This window comes from Triplophysa rosa, linkage group LG14, assembly GCF_024868665.1.
Source record: "Triplophysa rosa linkage group LG14, Trosa_1v2, whole genome shotgun sequence".
NCBI lineage: Eukaryota > Metazoa > Chordata > Actinopteri > Cypriniformes > Nemacheilidae > Triplophysa > Triplophysa rosa.
The window spans coordinates 16,171,592-16,190,333 of NC_079903.1; the positions used below are offsets into that span (position 1 = coordinate 16,171,592).

Here is an 18,742-nt window from a genome sequence, read left to right on the forward strand (position 1 = left end):
ACCACCGGACTTGATACTGGACTGGACGCCGGCTGCTGCACCGGACTGGTTCCCGGCTCGGCGGCCATGACGGCTGGAGACTCTGGCTCGGCGGCCATGACGGCTGAGACTCTGGCTGGGCGGCCATGACGGCTGGAGACTCTGGCTCGGCGGCCATGACGGCTGGAGACTCTGGCTCGGCGGCCATGACGGCTGGAGACTCTGGCTCGGCGGCCATGACGGCTGGAGACTCTGGCTGGGCGGCCATGTTGCGACTGGGCTCTGGACTGGCCATCGGAGCCCGAGGCCTACTGCCCCCTCCAAAAAAAAGTTCAGGGGCAGCCTCCTCCTCCACCTTGCCCACATTGAAGGGGGACCCACTGAATACAAACCAAATGTATTCTCATTTCTATAACCTTTACAATAGCATAATTTGACACAAGCTGTATTATCTATTTTAACTCAAATAAAATAAATTAACTGGCCTAGTTCTTTTAAGTAGCCTAAACAAATGACAAAATGAAGTAATGAAGTAAAATCTTTTTTTTTTACCCTGAAGAAGTGAAATAGGTTTAAAATGTGTACAGTATAATCTTAGTCCTATTTATAGCAATGTTTTATTTGCATGTTATGTAAATTAAGGCCTTTCGCGTGGTATGGTGTGTGTAGATCGTGTTGCTTACGAGGCGATTTTTATTTATTGTCATCTCTTTAATTAACTAGAACAACAAATTCCATCTTAATAATGTCAAACCGTAAAAGTAATTAAAGTTCATTTTTTACTAAAGAACGAAGAATAAAATGTGAATACATTTCTTATTTCAACGTGTCTTTCTAGAAAATGTCCAGGTTTGACCAAATCTCAATGGGTCTTGCCTGCTCAAATCGGCATCAAGCTTGGTTGAGGATGTGATTGGTGCTGTGAGCAGAGTGGTCCAGGCGTGAGTCACATCCCGTGACGCAAGCAGAGAGAAGAGCAAGGCGCAGCATCCCCCATCCTCCATAGTATTTCTCTCAATCCGACGCGTACAATAACGACCGACGAAACAAGGGAAACGAAATCGAATTTTGTGGCTTGTTATCAGGTAAGGTGGACATAACCTGCTGTATTACTAAAGATTTTAGCAGGATGTACGACAAACGTGTTTTAGCGTGAGAATATTAGCCTGCTTGTTTTTCATGTGCTGCGTGATGGGGCGTCCATGTTTTCTTGTTGACACAGTGTATGAAAGACTGACATGCTTTCTATGAGATTGCACCTGCTTTTACATGTTTTATCGCGAGATACAATTTTGGAGTCCGTTTGATTTATTAATATCGACGTTTTAATGGACAAAGTGATATTAGAGATTTTGCCCTTTGCATTTGTGTATGTTCCATTTCTGAATACGCCCCTTTTTGATGAACAGAACAAAGTAAAAAAACAATAATAAGATCATCATCAGAAATGAATGTTAATATAATATTAATTATTCTTAATAATTCTCAGTTGTGTGTCATATTGACTTCTAAAAGGGCAACTGAAGCTGACTTGAAGTATTCAAATAAATGTGAATGAACAGTCATTGTTGACCTTATTTTGACAAATGTAGTTGGCTATTATTTTAAGATTTTACTTAACAGTATGCACACTAAGATCAATAAAAGAGGATAAGTTAGTTGTGCCAGTTCATTTCTGGTAAAGGGAATTCTGCACCTTCATATGTTTAACTGTAATAATCAGAAAATAAGATGGTATTGTATATTGTCAGTTATCGTTTTGAAAAGACAAGATTGACTGAATCCTAACCTTGCAGGCCATATATAAATTATAAATAAGAACATTATGAATGTTATCTTTAAAAAGATTTGACTTCTGATGAAAGGACTTGTTGATTATTTTTGCAGGAATCTATTGCCATCAAGTCTGTTTGTGTAACTGAGGCAAATCTTTCTAGTACATATTGTAAACAAGTCCCTGTTGGATACAGTAAAAAAATCAGAAAGCTTGCAGTACCACAGATGGGTAATGTGGGAGCTTAACATATCCCTAACATATTTGTCCTCAGTTCCATGGGCAGTATAGGAAGAAGTGAGTCATGCCTTTGCTTCATGCTAAACTTAGAGTCTGGCAGGGAGGAATATCTGTGGAATGGCATTATTGTGATTTGGCATTATTGTGATTTAAGCAGGTATCAAATAGGGCTGCTCGATTATGACAAAAATCATAATGACGATTATTTTGGCCAATATTGAGATCCCAATTATTTAACATGATTACTCACTAAGTTTTAAAACAACATAGAAAAATAAAAAAACTTGGCTTTTAAACTGTGAATTCAACTGAAAAATAAATGTAAAGAAATAGCACAGCTGAACCACTGGAAAAGAAGGGGGTGCGCTGTGGATTTATACCACAAGAAAAGAGATGATCCTTGCAAAATGGAATGCGGCACAATAATCGTTTTACGTCGATTATTATGTTTTTGTAATTGTTGAAGGCCAAAATTGACGATTACAATTATTTTCGATTAATTGCACAGCCCTAGTATCAAATACAAAAATATGTCAAGCTTTATTTATTAGGACCTCCTTTATATAAATGTTATTTTGAAAAAAATGTTTCTTATAGAGATAAACTCATATTATCTTGTACTGAAAGTAAACTTATTCCTTCAATGATGCATCACCGTCATTGGGAATTTTTCTGAAAATGAAATAAACACAAAAGGATGACTGTAAATCTATCCAATCTTATTCATTATCCTCATTCAATGTTAATAAACAGAACATTTGTTTCTTGGCTGTGAGACTGTATAGCTCAACACCTAATATCTATGAATGTTGTTAAATATGCAATTTTTAAATTCCAGGCCGAATAACACAAAACAGAATGACTAAAGAAGACACTTCTGAGGTGGAAGAGGCCCAGCCCTCTGACTTCAGTCCCATTCATGAACCCCGCAAGAAACCCATTGTGCATCCATCTGCACAGGCTCCGCTTCCCAAGGACTATGGTGGGTTTCTCAACCTGCTGTACAAGATATTATATTTGAAGATGAAATATGAATTGTGTTTACACACAGTTCACAGCGCAAAATGTGCTGGTGGAATACAATCATAATGGTTCTTTTTCTGAGGTGAATTTATTTTGTGTAAAAAATCCTGTAAAAAATGTTTTGCCCTTGTCTATTTCAGCGTTTACCTTCTTTGATCCAAATGATCCAGCCTGTACGGAGATTCTGACAGACTCTCGGACCACAATCCCCGAGCTTTTCGCCATTATCCGCCAGTGGGTCCCTCAAGTTCAGCACAAGATCGACATTATAGGCAGTGAGGTGAGGTCAACAACCTTGTTTTTCGCAAGATTGGTTGGAGGTATAGACAAGAAACCACTATAAGCCATCCCATTCAAGAAACAATAATAAATGTCTGATCATGCAATCTTGTAGAAACATTTTAATTGTTTTACACCCAATGGATGACAACAGTGACCTTCTAAAAGTATACCATGCCATTCAAAAACAATGTTGGGCTGTATATATTGAGAGGATTGAGTCTTCTAGTTTTTCTTTGTAATTGAACTTTTCGGTCTTCTAAACCCATGTGGAATGGGTTGTGTAACACTTTTGAGGACTTTGTCTTGTATTTTTTGCAAGGAAAGACAGTTTGTTCATGCATATCTGATCAGATTTACTTATAACGTATTTACTGTGTTTAGAGGAAATCATTTGCTGTTAAAGGGATAGTTCACCCAAAAATGACAATTCTGTCATCATTTACTCAAGTTGTTTCAAGCCTGCATATACTGTATTTCTTTATGTATTTGAAAGAATGTTAGCAATTTTCAGTTCTGGGACATCTTCCGCTTCCTTGGTAGAAAAAAATATTGTATTTTTTGTTCTGTTGAACGCAAAATTAGATATTTTGAAGAATTTAGGGAAACACACAGTTCTGGAACGGTTATGGTTTTTATGTTTTTCAGAGTTTTAGAAAAGCTAGCACATGCTTCACTGTATTAGATCATGTTTGTGATTTTTATTTCATTTTAAATGCTTGTATACATTTGCCAGTTTTGCTGTTGGTCTATAGAGATGTATAGGTAAAGGGTAATGATGGTGCTGTAATCTCTAGAGGTACTAAAGTCACAGGTGTCATGGCTCTGCATCACTTAGTCATGTTTTTCTTGGTCCTGTGGCAGAGTAATGACAAAGCCTTTGGTTATGTGTGGAGAGAAACATATTATTGTCCTTTTGACAATAATATGCGTTCTCTCCAGTGTCTCGTCATTGGCCCCGCCCCTCTCGTTTCCTGTATTGTTTCCCGGCCGTGTTTGATTACCCTCACCTGCCCTGTGTCGTTATCCTTCGTTTGTCTTCCCTTTAAATAGTCCTCATGTGTCATTGTCTTGTTGCTCGTGGATTACGTTCTATGTTCCCTGCTGTTCGTTCGTGGAGTTCTCGTTTCCTGCCTTGTCTTGCGCTATCTTGCCCGTTTTGTGAGTTTGGTTTTGTATATAATTTATAGTTCTCGTTTTGCCCCCTTGTGGGAAGTTTTGTTTATCTTTTGATAAGTCTCTTGTTTATGTTTTTGTTACCCCCCACCGTGGGTTGTTTTTTTTTGTTGTTGTTTGTTTAAATAAATAAGAGTCTTGTGTTTAACCCCTTCACCTCTGCCTGCCTGCAATTGGGTTCTTCCCCGCAATTCGTGACAGAATCCACGAGCCACATCAGAACCCAGTAGGCAGCATGAGCACCGGGCGGTCCCACCAAGGTCGCCTCCTCTGTGGACTTCACCAGGGGAGCGAGAGCGTGGACAAGTACGTGGAGAGGTTCCTGGACATCGCCGAGAATGGCGTCTTCGGGGGGGAAGGAGGAACTCGCGGTGCTATTCAACTCCGGTCTCAGGAATCCACTCTCGAGGGCGGAGATGAGGGCGTTGAGACCATGGACTCAGATCGCTCCACGTCGGACAGCCACACGGCGTCCCTGAGCGTGGGTCCCTGCAGATCGGGGTTGTGGGCACCACCACGCCATCCTCCCCACTCTCGGCAGCCTTTCCACCGTCCACCAGCCTCATTGGCAAGCCGGGGAGGCGAGAATCATGGGGGTCCTCGTCGGAGGCCTCCAACCCCGAGCCAGCCGTGCCCTTCACCTCCTTTCTTCAGCCGACCACCAGACGGGTGGCTCGGCTGAAGAAGAAGCGGCAACGGAGGGGGGCGCAGACTCCGGTACAGCCAGTGTCCAGTCCAGCATCCAGCCCGGTGCAGCAACCGGCGTCCCAGCTGGTGCTCCAGCCAGCGTCCAGTCCGGTGCAGCCGGCATCCCAGACGGTGATCCAGCCAGCGTCCCAGCCGGTGGTGCAGCCGGCGTCCAGTCCGGTGGCCAGTCCGGCGTCCCAGTCGGTGATCCAGCCAGCGTCCCAGCCGGTGGTGCAGCCGGCGTCCAGTCCGGTGGCCAGTCCGGCGGCCAGTCCGGCGTCCCAGTCGGTGATCCAGCCGGCGTCCCAGCCGGTGATCCAGTCCGATGTCTAGTCCGGCATCCAGTCTGGTGTGGCCGGCGTCCAGTCCGGTGCCGTCGGCACCCAGTCCTGTGTCCAATCCGGTGCAGCCGGCATCCAGTCTGGTGCAGCCGGAGTCCATTCCGGTGTCCTGTCCTGCCCAGCCGGTGCAGCAGCCGGCGTTCCAGCCGGCGCCCAACCTTGTCCCGCCGACGTTCAAGTCGGCGGTTCCCCCCAGGGCTTCCCCCGTCAAGACCCCCGGGGCTTCACGCTTTCAAGCGCCGCCCCGGACTAAGACTGTTCCCCCCTCTCCCTACCCTCATGGACTTCCACCCTTTGGACTGCCCCCCATGAGCCCTTGTTTAGCCCCTCCCCCCTCCCATGTTTGTTATTTTTATTATCACATCCTAATCCTGTCGTTTTGTATTCCTGTCTGCCCTTGATATTGTTTGCCATGTTTTGCCTTGTTTTGTCTGTCACCCAGTCTGTCTTGTCTCATCCGTCTACCCCTTGGTGAGCACCTGGAGGTGCTCATTAAAGGGGGGGCTTCTGTCATGGCTCTGCATCACTTAGTCATGTTTTTCTTGGTCCTGTGGTAGAGTCATGACAAAGCCGTTGGTTATGTGTGGAGAGAAACATATTATTGTCCTTTTGACAATAATATGCGTTCTCTCCAGTGTCTCGTCATTGGCCCCGCCCCTCTCGTTTCCTGTATTGTTTCCCGGCCGTGTTTGATTACCCTCACCTGCCCTGTGTCGTTATCCTTCGTTTCTCTTCCCTTAAATAGTCCTCATGTGTCATTGTCTTGTTGCTCGTGGATTACGTTCTATGTTCCCTGCTGTTCGTTCGTGGAGTTCTCGTTTCCTGCCTTGTCTTGCCCTATCTTGCCCGTTTTGTGAGTTTGGTTTTGTGTATAATTTATAGTTCTCGTTTTGCCCCCTTGTGGGAAGTTTTGTTCATCTTTTGATAAGTCTCTTGTTTATGTTTTTGTTACCCCCCACCGTAGGTTTTTTTTTTGTTTGTTTTTTGTTTAAATAAATAAGAGTCTTGTGTTTAACCCCTTCACCTCTGCCTGCCTGCAATTGGGTTCTTCCCCGCAATTCGTGACAACAGGATATGGAAGGGGAAATAAGCTTCCTCCATCTTCTGCCCTAAATCAGCTCACTTGTCACATTTGTACAACTTAAATCTCTGTCTATGGCAAGTAGCCCATTGGGGTCTGCTACAACTTTTGCATCTCTATCGCCCTCTCTGTTTGAAACCTAAAATTGCAGGTTACTTTACGTACTTATGTGTTGAAAATATGCAAATTCAGCTCAAAACAGAAGTCATTATTATAAGCTTATTATTGTGAATCATGGTTATGTTAGAAGACTGCTACCAAAACAAGTTACGGATTGCAGCCTTAAGTTCACCTCAAAATCAAAATTGTGTTATTTTTTACTCACCCACATGATGTTCAACATGTTTTAAGACCTCCCGGCATCTTCGGAACACAAATAAAGATATTTTAGGTGACATCCGAGAGATTTCCAGGCCTCCTCATAGACATCATGGTTATAGTTGTTGTCAATGTCCAGAAAAGGACTATAGACATCGTTAAATGGGTCCATCCGCTCATAGTGGCTCAATTGGGTTTTTTTTTTGCGACGAGAATACTTTATGTGCGATAAACAAACCAAAATAATGACTTTAATCGATATATTCTCCTCTGTCTTGTCAGTCTGGGCACACGTATTAACTTGTAATGCATGTTGAACTTAATCGTGAATACAGTTTATCCGTTTTTATCATTTGAGCCCCGGAATTACAATTTCTCAAGTAAAAAATATTGGTTAATTAAAATATTGGTTAATTAATTTATGATAAATATAAACATCACAGGAGAATGAGAGAAGCATAGACCGCCATGTATTTCAGGTCAAGGTCGTGTATCAACATTTCATACCACTTCATCTATATAATTTGTTACCTGCCTTTTCAATTAAAGCCATCTTGTATATATATATATATATATATATATATATATATTGTTTTTAATTCAAAGATTGTCTGATTTTTTCCCTCATAATTTCTTTGAATCAGGAATATCACTCGTACTCTATACCTCCCTCTGCTATGAATTTCCATCACAAAATGGCTGCATGACATCTTGTTAATGCGATGTTCGCTGACTCAGCAATCTGACTTGCAATCTTTTTCATCAATATTAATTGACCTAATTTTTCATCATTAAAGTGCATCTCACTAATAGGGCTCTCGGCCAGCTTTCAAAGTGGCCATTTGCTATTACAAAGCTGCGTTTTCTCAAGTCCATATTTTTCTGCTAGTCTGCATTAGTTATTAATGAGGTTCCAGATGCACTGCTGTCACTCAGACATTGATAATCTTTCCCTTCAAGTCTTCAATTGTCAATGTCACTTGCAGATTTTGAAGCGAGGTTGCCATGTCAACGATCGCGATGGCCTGACAGACATGACCCTTCTCCACTACTGCTGCAAAGCAGGTGCTCACGGAGTGGGTAAGTGCTATTGGAGATGCCAGCTGAAGTCTTGACTTTCCTTACAATCCAAACCCATTCTTGAAATTTGACTTCTTTCTGTAATTGCTCGGAACAGCATCAAGGTTGTTCAAGTTTAATGAATTCTAATCAATGTAAAAGCACAACTGTATTATACTTGCCTGTCATAATGAAAGATGTCAAAAGCAGCTTGCAGCATGTGACTGTTGCTATAGGAACACTGTGTTTTCCCCTCAGGTGATCCTGAGGCAGCCCTCCGCCTGTCCAATCAGCTGTTAGCTCTGGGTGCTGACGTGAGTCTCCGCAGCCGTTGGACCAACATGAACGCGCTCCATTATGCAGCTTACTTTGACGTGCCAGAATTGATCCGTGTTTTACTCAAAGCCTCCAAACCCAAAGGTTACTCCCATACGCTTGTTTCCATAACTCTATACAAAAGTGCATTCATGGAAATCATCAGCACCTCACAGATTGAATCATTATATTAGAAATGTCAAGGATCATGTATAAGCTAATAATGAAATTACCAATGAGGGTTTGAGACTGCGGGACATCTAATTCATTTTATTGCTAATGAAGTGCTGGGTCCTTAAACATATGTGATGTTTATCTCTGCGCAGTGCTCAACTCCACGTGCAGTGACTTTCATCATGGAACAGCCTTGCATATCGCCGCCTCCAACCTCTGCCTGGGTGCTGTCAAGTGTCTACTGGAGCATGGAGCCAATCCAGTCGTCAGGGTGAGCATGATGAATTAAACTCTTCCTGTACTTTTCATCTCATCGAGTTAATCAGCTTAACTGGCTTTGCCGTAAAGCCACTCAGCTCATTTGAATGATAAGTTTTAGACATTTTTGTTGGTTGGTAAGTGTTAGTGCTCCATCAGTCTGTTCTATTTTTTAGATAAAATTATATATTATATTATAATAATGGGGAGGTATATATAAAATGTATATTTTAAATAATAAATGAATAATTGAATAATCAATAATGAATGATTTTTTGTTCACCTTAAGGAGTATTAGTCGTCTCAAAATGCTAAATGATTTATCGCCTAATTTATTTTGGTCTATCAATAACCAGAATAAACCTTTTATCCGATCTCTATATTCAACAGAACGATAAGGGTCAAGAACCCGCCGAGGTTGTTCCAGACCCCATGGACATGAGTCTGGATAAGGCTGAGGCTGCCATGGTGGCTAAAGAGCTGAAGCAGGTGTTGCTGGATGCAGTGCCGCTCAGCTGCAACCTCCCACGTGCCACCCTGCCCAACTACGACAACATCCCAGGCAACCTCATGCTCTCCTCCCTCGGCCTCAAGCTCGGGGATCGCGTGGTGCTGGACGACACCAAGGTAATGTTCGTTTATGACATGAATGCGTATTTGATTGGACGAAGATCTGGGTAGTCAGGATGAGTCATCAATATTTGGGCATTTTTTCGAAAAGCAAGCAAATTGTAAATGTGCATATCTGCTAATGGTTTAACTTCAATTTTGAAGAATACACTACGTCAAAGATGACTTACATTTTTTAGACATGCACTAAAAGCCACACATTACAATGCTGAAATATTACAATACTTGTTATATACTGTAAGAAATAGTGAACCGGTGGAGGCTCTGGACTGTGTTATTCAGAAGCGTAGTATCGTTCAAAGTTTAAGTAAGCTTCCTAGCCTATGCTCAGTCTAAATGGAAATAGAGTTCCTGTCAGCCTAAAATGAATAAATGCACCCATCGTATTAAACTCTGCCTCTCTTCTGCAGACTGGCACGCTCCGTTTCTGTGGCACCACTGAGTTTGCCAGCGGGCAGTGGGTCGGCATTGAGCTGGATGAGCCAGAGGGCAAGAATGACGGAAACGTGGGTGGGATCCGCTATTTCATCTGCCCCCCAAAACATGGTGTGTTCTAATTCATGCATTACTTGAGATTCTTTTTTTAATTCTATAAAAAGACTTTTGCTAAAATTAGATGAGTTTCTGTTTTGATTTTTCTTTCCTACTGTAGCCTACATATTATGTGGTAATAATCCACTTTTAGAGGTTTACATATGGTGTACATTTATTTACATTTAGTCATTTAGCAGATGCTTTTATCCAAAGCGATTTACAAGTAGGAGAGGGCCTACTTAACAAACAACAGTTTACCTTAAAAGCAGTGCGAGAAGTTCAATAGCGCTTTGGCAACAAACAGCTACCAGTCCAGTTCAAGCAAACACAGCAAGCTCACTACAGCTACAGCTAGCAAGGCAGACAAAATGCTTCTCTCATTTTGTCTCATTTTGTCTCTCATTTTGTGTGTGTACATTTGCTTTTCAGGCATCTTTGGTCCCGTGTCAAAAATCAGCAAAGCTGTTGAACAGATTTCCTCTTCAGTCGCTTCCACTCCCAAAACTCCTCGCATGGATTTGTCCCGTGTGACCGGCAAGATTAAAAAAGAGAAAAAAGAAAAGGAACGAGAAAAGAGTGGGTGCTAATTAAAAAAACATTGGCAAAGTTTTACTTGTGTTAAAAGAGTCGATCAAAATATTAACCTAAATATTTGTGACCCTGGACAACAAAACCAGTTTTATGGGTCAATTTTTCGAAATTGAGATTTTACATAATCTGAAAGCTGAATAAATAAACTTTCTATAGATATATGAGTTGTTAGAATAGGACAATATCTGGCTGAGATACAACCGTTTAAAACTCTGGAATCTGAGAGCGCAAAAAAATCAAAATATTGAGAAAATTGCCTTTGAAGTTGTTAATCAGGGGCACTGTGGCAGACCATCCACTCACAAAAATAAAGTTTTTATATATTTAAGGTAGGAAATTTACAAAATATCTTCATGGAACATGATCTTTACTTAATATCCTAATGATTTTTGGCATAAAAGAAAAATCGATAATTTTGACCCACACAATGTATTTTTGTCTTTTACTAAAAATGTTCCCGTGCTACTTAAGACTGGTTTTGTGATCCAGGGTCACATTTGTGTTTTGCTTCTCCACCAGCACAGAGAAAGAAGTCTCTCACTGCAATGAGTCTGGATCCTGATGGAGTAAAGGTTGAGGTTGGGGATCAGGTGTTGGTGGCGGGCCAAAAGCAAGGAATTGTTCGTTTTTTTGGAAAGACAGACTTTGCTCCTGGTATGTCTGTGTGAAGGCCTTTGCTGATTTTGTTTGTCCTAATAATAAAATAAGACAGTGGTGATTTTTGAGACTAATACATTTATTGTTGCTGTATATTTGATCTGTCTTTGAACATATGCTTGTGTGTTTGTGTGATCAGGGTATTGGTTTGGTGTGGAGTTAGAACAGCCCACTGGAAAACATGACGGCAGTGTATTTGGAGTGCGTTACTTCCACTGTTTGCCTAAATATGGGGTTTTTGCACCACCATCCAGAGTTCAGAGGTAAATACTGTACCAAATAAACTTGCTTACAGATACACATTGTACACTACAGAAGAACAACCTGTTCTGTTGATCTGGTTGTTCTTTTTAGACTCATTTGGTTAAGTATTAACCTTTGCCTTGTAAAATAAATATCACAGAATAAAGATGCTTGAATTCGATTTGACTACAGTTTGAGGATTGCCATTCTCCAAAAAAATCAATCATTTATTTATTTTTCCTTGCAGAATTGGAGGGCCCAAAGAGCCCCTAGGGGATGGTACACTAGTGAAGAAAGTCCACCAGGTGACTAGTAAGTACAGCAATAAGGAGCATGTTCATCTTGTGCTTTCAATTACAGAGAAATGTGCTTCTTTTTAAGTCAACATGTTTTTTTTACATTAAAACCATGGTTATTATAGTTTCGTTCTCAGTTTTATAGTAGTTTATATTGGTCTTTAATGTGATATTTTTAGTTTTCATGTTAATTTTTGTTTAATTTTCAGCTATTTTATGTCACTTTTGTTTATTTTACACTCCTATATGAGTTTAAATTATTTTAGTTTGGCTTATTTTATTTTTTTGGGGGGGGGATTGCTCTGGTATTAAGGGTTATTAGTGATGAATACATATTACTTTACAATATATTTTTGAATGTGAAATATCTTTGATTTTAAAACTTTATAGTTTGGACATATACCTCAGGAATGGTTAAAAAGAGATTAGCGTCTATATTGTTGGTAGCTGTTTTTTAAAAAATGGTTATCACCAGATAGTCTGACCTTTAAATTCATGGATGGAAATAACAGCTTTTGTAAATCATAAACTGGAACAATTTATCTCTTATTGGGAAAAACGGATCAATTATGCATGCAACATTTCAAAGACTCAATTTTATTTTTTAGTTAATGTTTTACGATGTCCAAAGTGATCAATCTGAACATAGTTTTCTTTTCATTTTTCTTTTCCTTATGTATATATCATAAATGAATATACAGTATGTGTATTTGTTTGTCTGCCTCAACCTAAACTATTATATTAAGGACGATATTTTGATTTCGGTTAGCAGAAATGTTTTAATAGTGTTTTAGTAAACTATAATAACCTTGAGTAAGTATCCCTGAACCCTCCACACTTTAAATCATTGGTTTGTTTTAGTTGCAATGCTTCATCTAGTATTTATCTAGTTTATTGTGCATACAGTGACCCCTAGTGTCTATAATGTATAATAACACATACTATTATATCATTTAAAAAGCATATTTTTAAGCACATGTATGATCATTTGTGTGAGCGTTTGACCATTTGGCTTTGGGGGCATCAGTCCAGCCAATTGGAAACAAATGATAGTCTTTCTCACTTTTTCTCACGCTTTTTGTTGGCACAAATGTATAGTTTTGGTACAGACATTTAATTTATTATCAATGGCCCTACAGCTGGTTTTTATAAAGCATAGCCTGTTATGGCCTACAAAAGATCAGCATTCACAGTTGACCTGTTAAAAGTATATGAAGCGTATTTCTTCTTGTTAATTTTGCCTGTTATCTCTCCTATTCACTGCAGTGTCCCAGCCTAAGCGTAACTTTAATGCGATCCGGTCTCCAAAGGACATAACATCTGAGAGTTCCATATCCAGGTATGCTGAGCTAGCATGTGCACCACCTCCTGCCTCTAACAATATATAATGAATCCTTTTTACATTTTTTATTTGTTTCTTCATTTTAGCAGGTTGCTGTTCTGTTGCTGGTTCCCCTGGATGCTGCGTGCAGAGATGCAGTCCTAAATCCACTGGTTACATCTTTAATTTTATCTTCCTACTTTTCTGTTTCTCTTCATGATAAATCTCACCCCCTCTGTGTACTTTCATTATTCATACCTGCTTCTCTCTGTGAACTACCCTGTCAAAAGGAAAGCTGAACACTTACCACCTCCTTCCACTCCTTTGATGGCAATTCAATAGCAAAAAAAATAGTGCCTTGTGAAGTAATGTCCTGCATTCCAGTTATTAAATTACAGAGAACAAAATGATCTTTTATTTCTTCAAAATAAGGGAAAATAATCCCAGTAAAAGCCATTCATATCTCTGTAACTGCTTGGGTAGATTACTGGCAGTATTCATGATAGTAAAAATAGGTGTGTAGGCCTTTCTGTGTTTATTAGTAAAGGTGCTTTTTCTTTTTTAGATACATTTTGCTGCTATATTAAGCGCCTCTGCTGTCTTACTTTTCATTATTTTACAGCATACAATCTGGTTCCTAAATTTAAAATGCCTTTAATTAATTTTAGCAGGTGATTTATTGGTATTGATCTTTTATATGCTTGTAGAAAATCATTTGATGCTTTTCACATTTCATTACAATGTCAGTGTAGTGTAAAAATATGAATGTTGCCAATGTGGATAAGAAACAGGGTTTTCCCATTTGATCCCAATGTTTCAATTTACAATGACACTTGCAAGTGTGCACATTAACAAGTATGCACATTGAATATTTGGTGTGAAATATGCAGGCATTGGCTGAAATGAGATCAGAGGCCTGCTTTAGATTATTCACTTGTAAAATCTGCCACAGAACCAAAGTGTAAACTTCATGTTATCCTAAAAAATAATGTATTACTCAAATGATAAACTGTTAGGAACCTTATAGTCATATAGCATATGCAAGTTTTGAGAGGAGGATTGCACATTTGGTAATAAACCTCATCTGACATACTTGCCCTGTCATAACAAAAGCGAGGTCAGAGTGTTATTTTTAACCCAAATAATAAGGAACGATGATAATCATATTTCTCTCACCAAAAAATACAGAAAAATCAAGTTCATGTGCTTCATATACTTTAATATTAAGTATCATTTGCTTGTAGTACAATTTTTTTTAATGAAAGTCACATTCAGTGTTGTTCTTAACAACACTTTTGCATCTATAAGCTGTACAAAGTGTGTAACAATCCTTTCCCCTATTCCTGTACTGTTTGAGCTTTAAACAGTTTTGTGATTGCTCTTTAAAACTCTGATCGTGAAAAAACTTGTGCTTACTATACTGTAATCAAACGTGTGGGTTATAACAGCAATATTTACTCTTACATCAACATATGAATATGGATAGGAACTTTGTCTACTACCACCTATGGAAGCACAGCATGAGCACAAGTGTCTGCCCTTAACTGCTGACCTGGGATCAGCCAATAGACCAAATCACCTAAATGATCTCAGAGTAGGCAGATTAAGGAGAAAAAACAACAGCTTGCACTCTCATTAACAACCTTCTTGCAAACACTTGGTGAACTGCACTGATCTTCAAAAAAGAGCTACTTGCAAAATTGAAAATGTACCGCTTAAACAAGTCCGAGCTTTTGATTTCTTCAGCTCTCATGTCATTTGTCATTGAAGAATTACTGTGTTTGTGTGATAGGATAGTACTTAGAATAGTATTCTTTTGATGGAGTACAAACATCTGCTCACAACAAACCTTAAATTGTGCATTATCATTTTGATGAAACCTGTTGTGACTTATTCCTTTATGGTGACTTGTATCATCTTATATCTCACTGTTATAAAATTATATATCAGGACTGTAGTCACATTCCATTTTTGCCAAAAGGAGAGCAAAAGGTGTACATGAGCATTTCATTTGCACAGTAAGTAAATCACACTGCTCTGCTCATCCTCCACTCTTTCAAGCTTTTTGTTTGAGAAGTGACATTTAGCATTTTCGGTCCGGTTATTTAATTGGTACGGTAAACATTAATTTGTCCAAAAATGTCTATTTTAATAATTTCAGAAGGTAATTTTTTAACGTTGTGTTTTCATGTTAAGTATACTCGTGAAATTTCAAATTAATGTGGCTTTTCATGAATTAAGTTCTGAATTTGATGGACAACATTACTGTACTGCATGCTTTGTATACATTTGCAGGTTTCTTTTTCCTACAGTGTATCAGCATGAATAAGCTTAATAATTCAAGTAAAAACTATCCTGACTGTGGATATATGACTAATAAACATGTAGTGTTTTATACTTGCTTTGTGGTGTCTATCAGTTTATTAGTCATAATTGTCTATCAAATAAAAACAACAGATGTCTCTTAGAAAAAAAATGTATTTGTAACAGATGTCCGAGTTTTTCAAACTGCAAAAATGATGTGATCATTCAGTCCTGGATGACATGTTTTACATCAAAGTAATTTAAGCAATTTCAACTTTCAACTCCATAGATTTGTTTATACAATATGTAAACAAAAGTCTTCGTAACAGTGTTTAATCCCAGAAGTCACGTCGTTGTGATTTAAAAATAATTTAATCTGTATTGTGATGATGATCCTGAGGATGCTTCGCGCTTTTGCCAGGGCGGGTCGCTTGCCTTTTTCTTCGTGCGCGTCGATTTTTGAACCACACCTAAAATAAAACAAAAACTGGATTTTAGATTTTTTTTCAACAGAAACGAATAAATAGCTTCTTATTAAATCGTTAAAGTTCTGTCGTGTCCCTATAGCTCAGCTGGTAGAGCATTGTGGTAACCGCGTAAAGGTTATGGGTTCGACTCCCGCGGTACACCTTGAATGAACTTTAAATCGCTTTGAATAAAAAAAGCGCAGAATTTGTAATATGAATTCTCTTACCCGCACAATCTCCTCGGTGAGGCCGGTGCTCTTCGCTAACTCCGCCCGGGCATCCACGGTAGGGTAGTCTGTGACAGCGAAGAGTCGCTCGAGTTGATGCGTCTGGTGGTCCGCGAACACCGTTCGCACTCTGTTGCGCTGTCTTTGGGGCGCATGTTGGTGGCATTGGTTCTCCGCTGGATCACAACCTAATGGACCATTTAATTAAAAAAATAATTGAATTAAAAGCACTTGCATGTTTGTCAAATTAGTTTACACGTAAATGTACATATATAAAATGAAATAATTATCAAATATGTACCTGGTGTGTTGAAGGGCCTCTGCTGCCACGAGTTGTAATCGGAATTACAGGTCATCTGATAATATGAGACCGGACCACAGCAGCTGTACATTCCTGCCCAGGATGGTGATAGATGATGGTTCATCATCAGTGCTACATGTTCACCATGACCTCCAGACCCATCCTGATAAAGTTGATCGGGTCTGGTCACATGTCCTGGGAAATCCGGCGGAGATGATGGATGATCCACTGGAGGTGTCTGACCGCTGGTGTCGCCCAAGATGTAATCAATAGAGAAGTTTGAAAACTTCTGACTCGCCATGTTTTCCAATGAAGTCGGGATTAAAAGCAGGGATCCACGGGAGCTGATTTTACAATGTGTCTCTTCTCTTGCTTTCTGTTTATGATGACAATGAGCTGGAGAGCTGAATTTGTACCTGGTCGTTTTCTAACTTCAAAACTAAGATTAAACTGAGTATTAATGTATTTATTGTTGGTCCATTAACACCTCTTTGTTGAGGTGCCGCATGCAAGACGGCCAAAGGAAATTAATTTTTGAAGATGCACTTTGAAGAATCATAATCCATTTGAATTTACACTTCAAATTCACATGTGATGATTCATCTTGATCTTTGATAAAAGTCAAATAAACAAACAGACAGTAACTGGTTTTGGATGATTTATGCAGCTCGTTGACTTCTGTATTTGCTACTCAACGTGTGTATATTAGTATATGTTAAATCAAATAAATATACATTTAATATATATAACATATGAAATATAAATATAATAGGCCTATATATAAATATACTTTTTATTATAAGTATAAACATGAGTAGGCCTATATTTACCCCGTTCTAATCTGGATATATGCCCATAAATTATTCATCACACATAGGCTATATTAAATCAAACGAATATCGCTTTTGCAAGTTTTTGTCTACTTTTATTTATCACGTAATACGCTGAAATTAAGGGCTATTTTTACTGTTTACAAATACAAACTGGGACCATTTGGGAATGTGAAAAAGAGAGTTAAAGGGAAGATCAACACTAAAACCTGGCCTTTACTGAATGAGATCGTAACTGAATGAAAACGTTTAAAACATATTTTATTATTAAAACTATTTTAATTGTATTTTTTGAGACATTGTTAAAAAGTTTTTTTTATATTCGAACTATTGCATTGGCGAATTATGGGACTTGAATGAACTTTCTTTGCATACATAAGAGTGACAAGTCTTCTGATGACACTTTTTCAAACAGTCACGCGCACTTTGAAATGGTGACGTCGTGTGATTTGTTTGAAGTTGAAACAGATGAAAGTCATGTTAATAAATCTTACAAAAGTGATCGAAAGTGATGCGGTTAAATCTTCTCGCATTTTCTCGTTTGTGTTTTTAATAACAATTTCAAATGCTATTAAATAACATGATAATATTTACCTAACTCAACTATAAGTAAATAAATAAATGTCCATAAATGTAAAGCCTTATAATGGTTAAACAATAGGCCTATATCTGAGTAATATAAATGTCGCCGTCTTGTGGTTCAATACAGGAACTCTGATAGAAATATATTTAGGCTATTAGCTCAATAGCCCCTGCACTGATAAATATAATCATAACTGGCCTATTTGATGGTCATATATAGCTATATGGCAAGGTAATATTATCACTGAAGGCAATAAAAAATGATGACATTTCTTTTTAAATAATATTCTATGCAGGATAAAAGGCGAGTAGAGGCTGAATTATTATATTACTAAAAAAAGAACAATATCTCCAGTGTAGATACATGTGCTGCATACCATTTAATGAGGGCTAGCTCTGATTAAATGGTTATTTTAAAAGTTTAGAGATGTCACAAGTGGTTACTGTGTGTTTTTTTACAAACCGTCAGACCCTCCCAATGTAACTCAGCTTACATCATTCGATTAATCTTAAACTACTTGGATTTACAAAGAAATGATATGAAAATCCCACTGAGCGGATATTGGTTTTGCCTTTTTGCCAGATGGGATCATTTGATAATCTGCATAGCCCACAAACATGGTATCTGCAGAAAATAAAAACGTTGCCTTGTCCTGCACTACTATGTTTTTCTTGTGCCTTCAATGCAATGGCGTGGATACTATGAATTCTATTGTCCTTGTGTAACCCTATGGTAAAGCACAATTACACAAATATTTGTGAGATCTGTTTATTATTCAAATCATCATCGGTAGGTTCTCAAAATGCAACATTTCTATTCTGATCATGAGACTTTCAGGAAGCATTTAGTTACATGATTATCTTTCATGAAAAAACAGAAACTTAGGCCTAAACCTTATCAAAGTGGCTTGAAGTATTACAATTCAAATAGCATGACAAAAGAGGAAATAGACCTGTGTTTAATCAGTTTGTATCATCCACTTTAAAATCAGACACACACTGAATGATCCTTCACAGGCATTATTCATCAAACAGACCTCAACAGCATGTATTTG

At 38.8% G+C, this 18,742-nt stretch overlaps 2 protein-coding genes across 2 annotated transcripts; one reads left to right on the top strand and one right to left on the bottom strand.

Annotated features, from left to right (window-relative positions):
• The first annotated feature begins 929 nt into the window (after window positions 1-929).
• Window positions 930-15,371, top strand: clip3 (CAP-GLY domain containing linker protein 3). Its single transcript, XM_057351562.1, has 14 exons — window positions 930-1,064; window positions 2,832-2,975; window positions 3,157-3,296; window positions 7,885-7,978; window positions 8,216-8,377; window positions 8,599-8,717; window positions 9,095-9,331; window positions 9,745-9,880; window positions 10,298-10,444; window positions 10,979-11,113; window positions 11,256-11,379; window positions 11,607-11,671; window positions 12,922-12,994; window positions 13,084-15,371. The coding sequence occupies exons 2-14, from the start codon at window positions 2,852-2,854 to the stop codon at window positions 13,139-13,141; spliced, it is 1,614 nt and encodes a 537-aa protein (XP_057207545.1). The 5' UTR covers window positions 930-1,064; window positions 2,832-2,851; the 3' UTR covers window positions 13,142-15,371.
• Window positions 15,372-15,651: 280 nt separating this feature from the next.
• On the bottom strand, window positions 15,652-16,576 carry dharma. The gene is made up of 3 exons (XM_057350553.1): window positions 16,276-16,576; window positions 15,975-16,162; window positions 15,652-15,750 (listed from the first exon to the last, which is right to left on the bottom strand). Exons 1-3 carry the CDS (start codon window positions 16,574-16,576, stop codon window positions 15,652-15,654), a joined length of 588 nt encoding a protein of 195 aa, XP_057206536.1.
• Between the last annotated feature and the right edge of the window lie 2,166 nt (window positions 16,577-18,742).

Excerpts from the sequence above, each read along its gene's own strand:
- clip3 (XM_057351562.1), top strand. The coding sequence starts at position 2,852 with ATGACTAAAGAAGACACTTCTGAGGTGGAAGAGGCCCAGCCCTCTGAC. Across the intron at positions 2,976-3,156 it reads TCCGCTTCCCAAGGACTATG|CGTTTACCTTCTTTGATCCA; the intron begins GTGGGTTTCTCA and ends TGTCTATTTCAG. Across the intron at positions 11,672-12,921 it reads GAAAGTCCACCAGGTGACTA|TGTCCCAGCCTAAGCGTAAC; the intron begins GTAAGTACAGCA and ends TATTCACTGCAG.
- dharma (XM_057350553.1), bottom strand. The coding sequence starts at position 16,576 with ATGGCGAGTCAGAAGTTTTCAAACTTCTCTATTGATTACATCTTGGGC. Across the intron at positions 16,163-16,275 it reads GAGGCCCTTCAACACACCAG|GTTGTGATCCAGCGGAGAAC; the intron begins GTACATATTTGA and ends ATGGTCCATTAG. Across the intron at positions 15,751-15,974 it reads TCACCGAGGAGATTGTGCGG|GTGTGGTTCAAAAATCGACG; the intron begins GTAAGAGAATTC and ends GTTTTATTTTAG.